Raw genomic sequence first — 15551 nt, forward strand, 5'->3', positions numbered from 1 at the left:
ACTCTCTGAAAGAATTAATAAGATGATAAATCCCTGACCAGACTCACCAAAAAGAAAGAAGGACCCAAATAAATAAAATCACATATTTGAAAGAGAGAAATCACCACCAACATCAAAGAGATACAATGATAAGAACATATTATGAGGGGCACCTGGGTGGCTCGTGCGTTAAGCCTCTGCCTTTGGCTCAGGTCATGATCCCAGGGTCCTGGGATCAAGCCCCACATTGGGCTCTCAGCTCAGCAGGGAGCCTGCTTCCTCCTCTCTCTCTCTGCCTTCCTGCCTACTTGTGATCTCTTTCTGTTAAATAAATAAATAAAATCTAAAAAAAAAAAAAAAACCCATATTATAAGCAACTATATGCCAACAAATTAGGCAATCTGGAAGAAATTGATGCATTCCTAGAGACCTATAAACTACCAAAACTAAGATAGGAAGAAATAGAAAACCTGAACAGATCCATAACCAGCAAGGAAACTGAAGCAGGAATCCAAAAACAAAACAAAACAAAAAAACAAACAAAAAAACCCTCCCAACAAACAAGAGTCCAGACCGGAGGACTTCCCAGGGGAATTCTACCAAATATTTAAAGAGGAATTAATACCTATTTTTCTAAAGCTGTGTAAAAAAACAGAAATGAAAGGAAAACTTCCAAACTCCTTCTATGAGGCCAGCCTTACCTTGATCCCAAAATCAGACAAAGAGCATGACAAAAAGAATTACAGACCATATTCCTGATGAATGTGTATGCAAAAATTCTCACCAAGATACTAACCAGTAGGATCCAACAGTACATTAAAAGGATTATTCACCATTGATCAAGTGGGATTTATTCCTGGGCTGCAAGGGTGCTTCATCATCTGCAAATCAATCCATGTGATACACTACGTAAATAAAAGAAAGGACAAGAACCACCTGAATCTCTCAATAGATGCAGAAAAAACATCTGATAAAGTACAGCATCCTTTCTTGAGTAAAACTCTTCACAATGTAGGGATAGAGGGAATATTCCTCAATTTCATAAAGGTCATATGCAAAAAGCCCACAATGAATATCATTCTCAGTGGGGGGAAACTTGAGAGCTTTCCCCCTAAAGTCAGAAACACGGCAGGGACGTCCACTATCACCACTATGATTCAACATAGTAATAGAAGTCCTCATATCAGCAACCAGACAACAAAAAAGTAAAAGGCATCCGAATCAGCAAAGAAGTCAAACTCTCACTCTTCACAGATGGCGTGATACTCTATGTGTAAACCCGAAAAGACTCCACCCCAAAATTTCTAGAACTCATACAGTAATTCAGCAACGTGGCAGGATATAAAATCAATGCACGGTAATCAGCTGCATTTCTATATACTAACAATGCGACAGAAAGAGAAATCAAGAAGTCAATACCATTTATAACTGCACTCCAAACCAGAAGATACCTAGGAATAAACCTAGCCAAAAAGGCAAAGAATCTTTGCTCAGAAAACTATAGAACACCCATGAAAGTAATAGAGGAAGACAAAAAGAAATGGAAAAACGTTTCACACTCATGGGCTGGAAGAACAAATATTGTGTTAAAATGTCTCTGCTACCTAGAGCAATCTATACATTCAATGCAATCCCTATCAAAATACCATCAACGTTTTTCACAGAGCTGGAACAGATAATCCTTAAATTTGTGTGGAACCAGAAAAGACCCCGAATAGCCAAAGGAATGTTGCCTGGTGGCAACACAATGCCAGACTTCAAAGTATATTACAAAGCTGTAATCATCAAGACAGTATGGTACTGGCACAAAAAAGAGAGACACAGAAATCAATAGAACAGAACAGAGAACCCAGAAATGGACCCTCAACTCTTTGGTGAACTAATCTTCAACAAAGCAGGAACGAATAGCAAATGGAAAAAGGCAGTCTCGTCAATGAATGGTGTTGGGATAATTGGACAGTCACATGCAGACAAATGTAATGATCCAAAGGGGCATCTGTACCCCAATGTTTATAGCAGCAGTGTTCACAATAGCCAAACTATGGAAAGAGTCCAGATGGCCACTAAGAGATGAACGGATAAAGAAGATATGGCATACACACACACACAGACACACTGGACTACAACTCAGCCATCAAAAAAATGACATCTTGCCATTTGCAATGATGTGGATGGAAATAGAGGTTATTATGCTAAGTGAAATAAGTCAATCAGAGAAAGATAATTATCATATGCTCTCACTCATATGTGAAATTTAAGAAGCAAAATAGAGGATCATGGGAACAGAGGGAAAAATAAAACAAGATGAAATCAGAGATGGAGACAAACCATAAAAGTCTCTTAATTATAGGAAACGGACTGAGAGTCGCTGGACAGGAGAGAGGTGGGGGGATGGGATAACCGGGGGACGGATTTTATGGAGGGCACCTGATGTGATGAGCACTGGGTATTATAGAAGACTGATCACTGACCTCTACATCTGAAAGTGATAAACATTATCTGTTAACTGAATTTTTAAAAAGTTTACATCTCTTTTGCTTGTAGTACCTATACATGTTTTCTACTGAATCCATTAAAGACTTCAATGTATTAATCACAGTTCTTTAAGAGAACTTCAACATCTTTGTCCTATGTAAGCCTGGTTCCGATAGTCTCCTTGTCTCTTCACAGTTCCTAGCATACTTTGTAATTTTTTGTTAAAGCTTTATGTGATATATCTGGTAACAGGATCTGAGGTAAACAGAACTTTAAAAAAATTTAATCTCGGGGCGCCTGGGTGGCTCAGTGGGTTAAAACCTCTGCCTTCGGCTTGGGTCGTGATCCTGGGATCCTGGGATCGAGCCCCACATCGGGCTCTCTGCTTAGCGCCGGGGAGCCTGCTTCCTCCTCTCTCTCTGCCTATTTCTCTGCCTATTTGTGATTTCTCTGTCAAATAAATAAATAAAATCTTTTAAAAAAAATTAATCTCTACACCAAATATGAAACTTGAACTCACAACTGGAAACCAAGAGTCACAAGTTCCGCCGACTAAGCCAGCCAGCACCCTGAGGTAAACAGAATTTTATCGTGAGGCACTATGTTAATCTGGCTAAGAGCGGGCTATGTGTAATATCCGCTATAGTTGTAAATGCCAGAGGACTCAAAATTCCTCTAGTGTCTTTGTTTTTGTCTCCCCTGTTGACTTTTAACTTCCTTCATTACTCCTCCTCAGAGACAGTCTATGCTTTGCAGCTGTAACCTACCGTTACAGTACCAGAACCTTGTCGGTGTGGAGGCTAAGTGGGGGGAAAGGACCCACACCAGCGATGCCTGGCTGGTACAGTCAGCAGTGACTCTGACTCTTGATCTCAGGGTCGTGAGCTCATGCTCCACATTGGGCACGGAGCCTATGAAAGAGAAAATCCAGAGGAAGGGGAAGGGAAGAGGAAGAGAAGGGAAAAGTGGAAGGGGAGGAAGGAAGGAAGGAAGGAAGGAAAAGGAAGAAAGAAAGGGAGGGAGGGAAGGAAGCACACCTCCTACAGTAGCATCTACTATAATCTTATGATCAAATTTTAGTCAGTTAGTGGGTCTGTGACTTTAACAAATGTTTCTTACTTTCCACCGCACTGCCTGTTAGGTGAGACAGAATGAAAGCCTACAGAGGACAGCTGTGGAAAAAATGCTTTTCTCCCAGGTAAGCTATAACTTTACTGAAGTCTTTTCCCTAGAAGAAAACGCTGTATTCAATTTCTGGCCTCATTTCCTAAGTCATCCCTTCCCCTTCCACGTCACAGCCGCTGAGGATCTCACTGTGAGAACCTAATGGTTTTACCTAGAGGCAAAGTCCATGAATGTGTGGAGGGACTTCTAAAACTACAGTCCCTAGGAGTTTTTCACTCTCAAGCTAGTCTAATCCATACTCAGCCTCCAGTAATTCATCCAAAGTACCAGTTAGATGTTCCTACCAACTAATGTATGGTTGCTGTGGCTTATGCTCCAGGTAAGCACATCTTAGCTGTGGCTCTCTGGAGTTACTTTCCTCTCCATAATTCAGGGTAGCAGTTTGTACTATAGCTTCATTTCTTTGATGGGTCCATGAAAAGCACTGATTTTCAGTTTGTTCACTTTTTCTTATTGTAATGGTAGAAATGATGACTTCCAGGCTCTTTATGTGTTGGGAGTTGAAACCAGAAGTCTTGCTAAATTCTTTACCAGTATGATGATTTTTCCCCTGCAATTCACGCATATACTTATTGCCATGAGAGTGGTGATCAGCTAATTACTAGATGCTACATTGCAGCATAACTCCAATTTCTCCATTGCCTTTATAGAAGCTTTTCTCAGCCAGTATTCTGCTACAGAATTAAGTGTTAGAGAAAACAAATTCTTTTCTCAATTCTACCAAGGATGCTACATAACTAGTACCATGGTACATGCATAGGAATTAATTTATTACATAAAATGGATGCCTTAGAGGCACTTGGGTAGCACAGTCAGTTAAGCATCTGACTCTTGGTTTCAGGTCAGGTTGTGATCTCAGAGTCATGAGATCAAGCCCTGTGCCAGGCTCTGCACTCAGCCCACAGTCTGCTTAAGACTCTTTCTTTCTCTCCCTCTACCCCTCCCCATCCCTGCACTCTCCTTCCTCTCTCTAAAATAATGAATCTTTAAAAAATAAATAAATAAAATAGATGTCTTAGCCACTTTACCTCATAATGTTTCAATGTATACTTCCTAAAATAAGGATATTTTCTTATAAAATGGCAAAACAGTTATCACATTTAAGAAACTGAACAATACTTTTATATAATCTACCACCAAAGGCATAGTTTTCTCAATTTTCCCCAAATCCCCTCTCCCCACAAAAGAATTCTGATCTGGATCAAATATTCATTTAATTGCCATGTATCTTTTAAAAGTCTCTTTCAATCTTTCTCAGTCATTCTTGACTTTCATGATACTGACTTTTTCTTTTTAAACAATACAGGCCACTTTTCACGGTTTCTTAATAACATGTTGCTGGCTTTGGCTTTGTCTGATATTTCCTTATAATTAAATTCAGGCCATGTATCCCTGGCCAAAATACTGCATACTGAAGCTGTATCCTTCTTCTCATGACCTAAGTTAGTCTTCATCATCTACTGATGATTCTTTCCCCGTCAGTCTTTACAATGAACACTGCAATAATTCTGCAGTTGTGCTCAATCCATACTTATTAATCAGCATTCTACCATCTGGGAAAGTTCTCCCTTTCTGCTTTCTATCAACCAATTTGACTGTCAGCAGTATGGATGCATGGTTTCCTATTTTTTCAATGGCTCATTACTGTCCTTAGTTATTTGGATGTTCAAAATAGCCCTAAATTTGGCCAATGGTAGCATCTTCAAACTAGCTTCTCAGTTCTTTTGACATGCCCCCATCTTTTCTTTTTTCTTTCTTTCTTTCTTTTTTTTTTTTCAGTAACACTTTCTTGCTTTCTGTTAACATTGAGATATTCCAAGCTCATCTTATACCCTCTCTTCCCCACATCTGGAGATCACTCATTTCTCCAAAGACCTCTGTTTCCTTTCAGCTGGGAATGGTATTAGAAATCAAGAATGAGTGCCATTATGTACTCACTGCTGTGAGGGTAGTATGAATCTAGACTGGTCATATCAAGTATGGTAGCCATTATCCGTATGTAGCTATTTAAATCAAAATTAATAAAACAGAATTTTAGTCCCTTAGTTGCACTAGCCACATTTCATGTGCTAATAGCTACATGTATTTTGTTACTGCCATATTAGACAGCACAGTTATTTATGGAACATTTCCAACATTACGAGAAAATTCTATTAGACATTACTTACTGTTATAGACCTTTTCACAAAGTGAATTTCATAAAGTGAACTTTTAAGTTCTCACTCTCCATTACCTTTTAAATATCTTCCTGTGTCCACTACATTCTTTCATACATCAAAAAATTACTTATTGAGCATACACTATTGGGACAGTTACTGTTCAAAGCTCTGTAGGTTCAGAAATACACAGTCCCTATTCTCTAAGAATTTACAATGTAATGAGAAAACAGAGAAATAAATGATTACACTAAAATAATGGCTTATTTTTATAACAAGGTGCTATATTAATATCCTATAATGAGGATGTCAAGGAAGGCTTTCTGAGAGAAAGGACATTTATTAAGTTTAGAAAGGTAAATAACTGGCAACTGAATATCCTTGCAATTTGGAGGGTAAGTTGGAGTGGGGCACCTGTTCTTCCACCATTTTTTTCATCTCTATTCCTATTTACTTAAAATTCTTTCTCTAATTCTCCCATAACCTTTCAAAAGTCTGTTTATCTTTCAAAACCCTTATTTTAGGATGCACTTCTTAATACCTCTAACCAGATAGGCCCCTTCCCATACCCCCAAATATACGGTCTTAACGGATTTCAAAAACAAAAAAGATTTGGTTTATTTTTGTCATTATCAATACAACAGGTAAGAGCATGGTGTTTGGAATCAGACATTTTGCTTACTAGCTGTGTGACCTTGGCAAGTTACTTAATCTCTCTGCTCCTCAATTTCTGCATCTAAAGGAGAATTAACAACATCTCACAGTTACATTTTGAGGTAATAACAAAATAATGTACTGAAAATGCTTAGCTCAATGAGTGGAATATGATAAAGTATATAGTCTCCTAGTAACAATCATCTATCTCACACTCATTTCTTCCTTTGTTTGATGAATAAAGGCCAATCTTTACAATCTCAGAGAATATATCCTAGTAACATCTAACAAATCCCCTAAATTACTCAAGCAAATTCCTTCCAGTCAGACTATTATGGCATACTCATACATTCAACATTTTCAATAAGCAATTCTATGTATAATTATGAAATTACAAACTCGATTTCAAAAAATATTTATCTAGTTCGTATAGCATATTTAAATAAAAATCATTAAACAAAATATGACTTTGTATGTAAAAACTTTAAATAAAAATATCTTCCCATTAAGAAACTTTCCTAAAAAGCACATCATATAACAAAAACTAAAGGTAACTCATCTTGACTTTTATCACAGTTTTAGGTATGTATTGAAAGATGTACATTTAACATTCTGCTAACAAATGAAAAATATGCTTTTTTAAATGCATGTTTTTGTTTTCTTTCCAGTGTAACAGAATTCATTGTTAAAATGCACGTTTTTAATGAAGTATATTTTAATTGTAAAAAGTATTAGCATGGATATATAAAATTGCATTGCTTTTATTCCAGACAAAGGAAAAGACATTCTCTCCAGGATTAACAAATACTAAACCTAAAAAGGAGAGTGATGCCATCTCCTACAAAATAACTGGCAGCTATGAAGATTTTTACTTTTTTTTTTTTACTAAGCAAAAGACAAATATGTAGTACACTTGTGTTTTCCTTATTACCCTTACTAGCAAAATTTTAAACCACTATGATATGTAATTTTCCTCCAAATTAGTTTAAGCATAAAAGGTATTTTTTAAAAATGGAGATGTGAGAATTTTAATACACTGCCATGTTAAAAATTTTATTAAATTCCACTTATTATTGTCAATAGCTATGTCTTATAAACTATATATTTAAAGGTTTCTAGATGTAATTATTCTAAACAATCATGTATAATCCGTATCCTCTTGTATGTGAAACACATTGATGACAGAATCTTTGTTCACATTTTCCCATAGGCAGCCTTACCTGCGGAGTCCAATAAAAAGTAGGGCTCAATCGGTAGAGTTTTCGTTTGTGGAAACTCTGAAGTGGCCTTGTTCGAGCAGCTGTACTCATGATAGTCAAGGACGGAGATTTCAATCTTGTCCTGTCTTTTCTCCTTTTCTTATTGTGCTTCTGGTTAAGTAACCAGCTACTGGAGGAAGAGAGCTCATCTAAATTCTCTGAAGCACTGAAATGCCATGAAATAATTGGGGAGTAGAGAGAATAAAACAAAACAAACAAACAAACAAAAAAGACAAAGAAAACTAAATGTAAATTGCCTTGATCTATTATGACAGAAGAGTATTAATTTTAGCCAATTTTGTGGTAACAATTGGCAGAAGAATGGGTATTAACGGGGATTTATATATTCAAGTTGTAAAAATAATTTCTACTTCTATTTCCTCCTGTAAAACAAATATCCCATCGGTCAGAAATGCTCATATGAGTTCACCGGTACGATGTACATGTTCACTGTAAATAAATAATTCATGCCTGTTGTTCGGTGCTGCAACTATTTACATCATATTCTTTTTGCATATGGGTGAAACTACATAAGATTATAGGTTTACAAAAGGCTAAAATCCCATACTGTATCATTAGTTGCTCTGAAATAAATACTACATACCATTTCAGTAAATTCTGAAACAAAGATACAATCTTACTATATTTTAGAAATTTTTAAAAAGTTCTGATGATATAGAAGCCACAACTATAAAATAGTGAAATAGATTACACACACTATATACAAAAATAAGCACATTAATGTCATCAACATTCTTCATATTAATTTTAAAACATATTTAAATATTTTTTAAAAATCAGAATATCAGAAAGAAGTTAATGCTCAGTGCCACATAAATTTCATTTCATTTATACCTGTATACTATATATAAAATAATTAAGTTTTTCAGGCACTACATACAATGTACCGATTTCAACCTTATTTATATAAACAGAAACTAGTCAATTTACTATTTTAATATCAAGAAGTGAATCTGCCATATGTTGTATTGCTAATAAACATACATTCTAAGTAAGTTATTTGACTTAAGTAGAATTGGTGTTTAACCGTAAATTTAAGATCTGGTTTTTCTATAGCAGCATCATTAGTTTCAAATCATATTTATGGCTGCTATAAAATATTCTCCTAGCTTATGGATAAAGAAAGTAATTTAAGAGTGCTTTATAGTAATAAGAAATCAGAAATAAAGGCACCTAAATGACTTTTCTTGGTAACACCAAAGAGAATTAAATATGGAATTTGGTGACTATAATACACCCAACAAGTACTTGAGTATGTACTACTGGCCATACCAGTATAGGGGGAAAGAGGTGATAATAACTATTTCATTTTAAAATCTGAACTTTATATTTTTTAAGACTTTATTATTTCAGAGAGAGAGAGCACAAGCTGGGGGGCTCAAGCAGAGGGAGAAGGAGAAGCAAGCTCCCCACTGCGCAGGGAGTCAGACTTGGCTGGATCCCAGGACCCTGGGATCATGACCCGAGTCGAAGGCAGATTCTTAACTGACTGAACCACCCGCCCTAAAATCTTAACTTTAGTCTTCAGAGAAACCTACTCAAAAGAGTCTTAAGTCCCAGTTAGTAAGCATTTTAAAGATCTAAGAAAGGTTTAATACAACACTGTTCTCAAATTAACAGGTCCAATCTCAAGTCCTAGACATTATTTTCTATAATAAGTGTATCAGTGCTAAGTAACAGTCTGCTCTTGAGAAACAGCCAGGGAGTTGGGCTATCATGTCAAGCATGAGCAGAAGTTACAGATGATAGTATCAAAAGAGGCACTGGGTAGGGTAGGTGGTTGGCAGAGAAGTCAGGTCAGGCAGAAGACAGTTTTCAGAAGGTGGTTGATATAAGAAGTCAAGTCAGGATGCTAGAATCCAAGAAGATAGGAGTAGATCCAGTACAAAAAGAGGTTCTTCTGGCAAGTTAGAAACATATTTAGGCAAGAGACATTGCTTCCATAGCGTCTAGAGAAAATGAAGAGCTTTTTTCATTCCAGGAGTTAACTCTGAAGCACAGTTTAACTCTGCCCTCTGTAATTCTTTAGCTGTTGATGAGACCTTATTTCCCTCCCCACAGAAGAGTTAGCCTAAAGAAAACGAGCCACCTTCTCTTTATTGACTGACCGGACACAGCTTTTGAATCGGCTAGAGGCTTATAGGTTGGGTTAAAGGTAAAAAGAAAATGTGCCATTTATTCACTGAATGTTGTATTTTCAAGTTTCTTTTTTTTTTTTTTAAGATTTTATTTATTTGACAGAGAGAGACACAACGAGAGAGGGAACATAAGCAGGTGGAGTGGGAGAGGGAGAAGCAGGCTTCCAGCTGAGTGGGGAGCTCGATGTGGGGCTCAATCCCAGGACCCTGGGATCATGACCTGAGCCGAAGGCAGACGCTTAATGCCTGAGCCACCCAGGCACCCCATGATTTGGCTTTAAAATGAATTAAAAAAATTGAGGAGAGGAGAACAGTGAAAATTGGTTGATATCTTTCTCCATTTCCACAATCACTCCCCTAATTCAAGCTCTTTTTGTCCAGGAATACTCCAAGAGCCTCTAACTGGTCTCTCTCATCCGCACTTTCCCCCCTTCATTTCCTTCTATTATCAATCTTTTGGGAAAACAAATATTACCTTTTCATTCCCTTTCCTCCCATCCCTATACTGTTTGCCATCTGTCAAAGCCTTCCCATTACTCTGGAGAAAAAGACTTCAAGTTTAAAAGGCCCTGACTGGCCTGGCAGCTGCCATCAGTCTCCTGACTATCTTGCATCGCAGTCCTCCCTGCTCCCTGCGTTCTAGCCACACCACCTCCTTTCATTTCAAGTAATTCACACTCTCTACAGTACAAGACCTGTTATATGTTATCTCTGCTTTACTTCTCACATCCTCCTTCAACTACTTAATTTCCAATAATCATGCGGCTCTCAGTTCAAAAGTCAGTTTCTTAGAGTCTTTCAGCCCTTGTTTCGTCTTTCCAAAGACTAGGTCAAATCCCCTTTTGAGCTCTGACAGCACTTGTTCATCTGTCTTTCAAAGCATTTTTCATAGTGATATTTTGTATTCATCTGTATGATTATCTGGTTAATTAATGTCTTTCTAGACTGTAGGTAGTGCAGGGACTGTATCTGTTTTATTCACCCTTGTATCAAGAAATTCCTGATACTACACCTGACATACAGGAGATGCTCAGTAAATATTTGTTGAGTGAATAGAGAAATACACACATATGTATATTGGCTGGTTTAACATCCCAGCTCTGTGCTTTATATAGTGCCTATATAAAACACATTATACCTATATAATTAGTTTAGTGAATGAGTAAACATTGAACCTTTTAAATAACCTAAAAAGCAGAAGAGGTTCTAAACGAAAGACTACAAAAAAGCTTTTAGAAAAATTTTATATATCTATATATCTATATATAGATATATATAGAAAGAGAGATAGGGCTTTGCATTTCATTCTCTATCTCTAAATCTGGTTTACAAAAGGTAGTTTTTGGTAGTAAGATATGATGTATCTTATCTTATTGTATAGTCAAGTATGTCCATCATAAATTTAGAATAAGGAGGTAAGAACCATAAGATGTTCTCATTTATAAAAGGGCATCAATCAAGTCTAAAAATTTCTTCTAATCTAAAACGTGCAAACAACTGAGAGCTTTATCTAAAAAAATAAAAAGTTCTGAGTTCATACTTTATATTAACACTATTTACTTTCTCTAATAGTTATTTAATGACTTTCTGAAATAACTGGTTTTCTATTACAATCCTAGAAAATCCTAGCAGTTAAGATATTTATGGATGATAACAAGTATTCAATTTGCTGCTACAGAGTTTGAGTGGAAAACTTCAAGTGAATTTTTTCTACAGTACAGTCCTATACTCTCGATTACTAGGAACCAAAGTCCCAAAAGTTTTCATTTTTTACCAGATATTCTACTGTAAATCACTACCAAAATCAATTCCTGCTAACATTATACACTTATATTAATAAATAAAACAATCTAACAATATGAATATATGGGGGCATGGATTAACTAATTTTTTGGTGTTATCTCAGTGACAGTATTAATGGTAGAGGATGTGGAAAAACAGTTTAATTTTGATATTTATTTTCTTTCTTTCACAAACCCAGTGAAAGACAATCTAGAGTTCTTCACAGTAAATTATTCAAATATTTAATAATCTTTTGCCTAAACCAAATTATCCTCTTAGAAGGACAGGAATAATTGGAATAATGACCTTATAATGCTGTGCTCAAATATTTTTAGTAAATAAGAAACTTTGGAGCTTGGTTGTAAATTCAGAATGCTAGAACCATAAAAGCATAAAAAAGACTTTATGAGATTATTTTAATCTTTTGTTCTCAAGAAGAGCAGAACATAAATTTTTAATTTTAACTTTAAAATACTGTTTAAGGATAGTAGTTTTCAATATTTCTCCCATATTTACCCATTCTTATATAAACTTTTTAAAGAGTAGAGGGGTGCCTGGGTGGCTCAGTCAGTTAAGTGTTCCACTCCTGATAAATTCAGGTCTGGATCTCAGGGTAGTGAGTTCAAGCCTCCATCGGGCTCCAAGCTGGGCATGGAGCCTACTTAAAAAAATAAATAAAATAAAATTTACAAAAAGTACAAATCAATAAGGAAGAATGAGAATGTGAATTCTCAAAAAGGTTCTCATATCTCCACTCCTAACCCCCAGTTCCCATATATTCACATACAAAATACCCATACCCACTGTCCTGGGTTGAAGAGTGCCCTCACAAAAGTTACACCCACCAAGAACATCACAGTGTGACCTTATTTGGAAATACAGTCTTTGCAAATGTAATTAGGTAAAATGAGGTCATAGAGGATTAGAGTAGACACTAAATCCACCCACTGATGTCCTTATAAAAGAGACAGACAATGAAGAGAAGCACCCAAGGAATAATGCCCCATGGACAAAGAGGTGGGGTAGAGACTGGAGAGATGGGCTCCGAGCCAAGGAATGCCAAAGACTGCCAGCAACCAGGAGAAGCCAGGCAAGAAACGATTCTTCCCTAGAACCTTCATTGAGAACACAGCCCTAACCCCTTGATTTTTAAATTCTAGCCTACAGAACTGTGAAAGAGTAAGTATCTGTTATTTTAAGCCACTCAGTGGTAATTTGTTACAACCACCCTAGGAAACTAAAATATCTATAAAACTACACATCTAAAAATCACTGTTTTTGCATGATTAGTAATCTCTATTTCAATTCTCTCCTTTTCATCAGTTGTTCTTTGATGAATTCAATCTATAGCAAGAACTTTCTCCAAATTTCCCTGATGTCAAACATCCTGCTAATACTGAATTTACTATCTTGTTTTCTCTTGATAGTTTTTGGAAAAATGAATGCATCCCATACTCAGATAACTCAATGACATTTAGGATGGCATTCACCTTTGCCATTTGAAAGAAATTTTAAAGAATTTACCTAAAATAGGGCTAATATAAACTTACTAAAATGGTCTTCCTATGGGCATTACTTGTCCTCCAAATGTCAAAAGTAAAACAACTCTCTCAAAGGACCAATGGATCACGATAACAGGCATTATCTGGTACAGAGAAAACCGTACATTTACCAGGCCATTTCCCCTACTTTAGGTATTAAGGAGAAAAACTATACCCCTTACTCAAATTACAAGTCCCTTTATTGTAAGAATTAAAGATATATCTATAAATCTTTATATCTTTGATATATCAAAATAAGATCTAAAACTGCTTCTAATATATCTCAACTATGAAAATAATATATAAATGTGATAGAAAATAAGCATACTCTGAGCAATATGATTTCTACTTTCTATTTAGTATTTTGTGAGTTTTCCAATTTTCCTACAATGAGCTTGTACTGTTTTTCTAAACAAAAAATGTCATCTGAAAATCAGTCTTTTAAAAAAAATTTTGTATTAGGGACTTATGTTTTTAAGATTTTTAAGTAATCTCTATATCCAATGTGGGGCTTGAACTTATAACCCTGAGATTAAAAGTCACATGCCCTACCAATTGTGATAATTAGATGCCCCTGTATTAGGGGCTTCCAACAGATTTTTAAATGACTAATATCAGAATAAATAATAACTAGTGTCAGAGTAGTCATATACTAGTAATGAGTAGTATCAGAGTAAGATACTTATGAGACATAATTACCAAATGTAATAATATGAATTTTATTTGGATCATGACTAAAAAGCCATATTTTATTACCCATAAAAAGATAATTTTGAGACAACTGGAGAAACCTGAATATGAATAGAGAATTTTGTAATAGCAACAAATTATGGCTAATAATATAAAAGTTAATAAGCAGATGATAATACCAAGGTGGGTATGTTTAAAAAAAAAAAAAGCTGATTCAAAGAAATATACAGAAGAATTTACAAGTTAAAGTAACAATCAGTACAATTTGCTTTTTAAAAGTCCATAGAAAACAATGTGTCAGGAAGGGAAATAGTTGAAATGAATTAGGAAAATCTTGGGAATTCTTATCTTCTTCTTTTTTTTTTTTTCTCTCTAAGTAAACTCTACCCCCAATGTGGGGCTGGAACCCACATCCCCAAGATTGGGAGTCGTATGCTCTACAGACTAAACCAACTAGGTACACCCAAAATCTTGGGGATTCTTAAAGCTGGGAATATGTGAATTCACTTTACTATGCTTTCTATATGTCGAAGTTTTATATAATAAAAGGTAGAGAGAAAAACAAGATTATTACAATGCTAACTGCTATTTTTATCTCTCTCCAAATTTTACTTTAAAATGAAAAATAGTAATTAGTAAAACAAAGTCTCCATTTCAAACTTTCAAACAAATTATATGTGAGAAAAACAGCTCAGAGATTATATTGAAGAATCTGAATTGTATCTCCCGAACTATACATTAGCTAGAAATGTTTAACAAACTTTCATGTCTCAATTCTCAGAAAAATACAACTGCCATTATTGATATCCTAGTCTCTTTGCCTAATACTTTAAAAAGTATCACTTGAAGAGCATGCAACTCTTGATCTCAGGACTGTAAATTTGAGCCCCATGTTGGGTGTAAAGATTACATAAAAATAAAAAACTTAAGAGCTTAAGAATTTAAGAGCCAGAGATAAAAACAGCAGATAATGAATGTCATTCGAATGAACCCAAAATTATACTGAAAATTTCAGCCTAGAATATGCAGCTAACAGTGTTTTCTTCTGAGAAGTGACTATTGAAGATATTATAAGGATGAAAAATTACTTTCTATGTAATTCGTTTGCCAGCTTAACTGCAGTTTTTCAATTATGATATCCAATTAGAAAGAATGGTTGCACTTCAAGAGATAATTATCATTAGTGAAAATAAATAGCATGGCAATGATTCATTGGAATTTAATTTTGTATCATGTTCTGGGTCTCATTAAGGCAAAAAAAAAACAACAATAATAAAAATCTAGATATTACTTCAAATAGAAATTCACTTTCTCTGAGATAATACCCCATGGGGTAAGCAAGGATCCATTTACAACATTTTATCTTATTTTAGAGTACAAGATCTAAAAACTAATATCTCTATGATGATAAAATATAATGCCTCATTTGTTTGAAGACTCAATCTTGTCAGTTGCTCAGTTCCTGGTGATTCATCTTAGACCCTGCTGCCAAGATTAATAAAGCTAAGAAAAACAATTCTAACTTCTGGGAGATACTGCCATTGAACAAGAGGTGGGGGTTGGGAATTAATGAATAACAAGTGGGCAAATAGGTAGCCTGGAAAATAATTTACCAGGTGAATTTACTTTAGACACATGAGAGAACAGTTCATTAGAATATTATAAAAATCA

At 35.4% G+C, this 15551-nt stretch overlaps 1 protein-coding gene across 6 annotated transcripts in view; it reads right to left on the reverse strand.

The window, feature by feature from the left end:
- Nucleotides 1–15551, reverse strand: part of KANSL1L (KAT8 regulatory NSL complex subunit 1 like) — a 136525-nt gene that overhangs the window by 64021 nt on the left and 56953 nt on the right. For 4 of the 6 annotated variants that reach the window (XM_013063776.2, XM_004767030.3, XM_013063780.2 and 1 more), the window contains one exon: nt 7670–7874. In XM_013063776.2, coding sequence (XP_012919230.1) covers nt 7670–7874 — 205 coding nt within the window. The remainder of the gene's footprint in view (nt 1–7669; nt 7875–15551) is intronic. The other 2 variants (XM_013063779.2, XM_013063778.2) reach the window with 2 other exon arrangements.

Source organism: Mustela putorius, unplaced genomic scaffold (genome assembly GCF_011764305.1).
Source record: "Mustela putorius furo isolate JIRA1106 unplaced genomic scaffold, ASM1176430v1.1 tig00000275_pilon_pilon_pilon, whole genome shotgun sequence".
Lineage (NCBI taxonomy): Eukaryota > Metazoa > Chordata > Mammalia > Carnivora > Mustelidae > Mustela > Mustela putorius.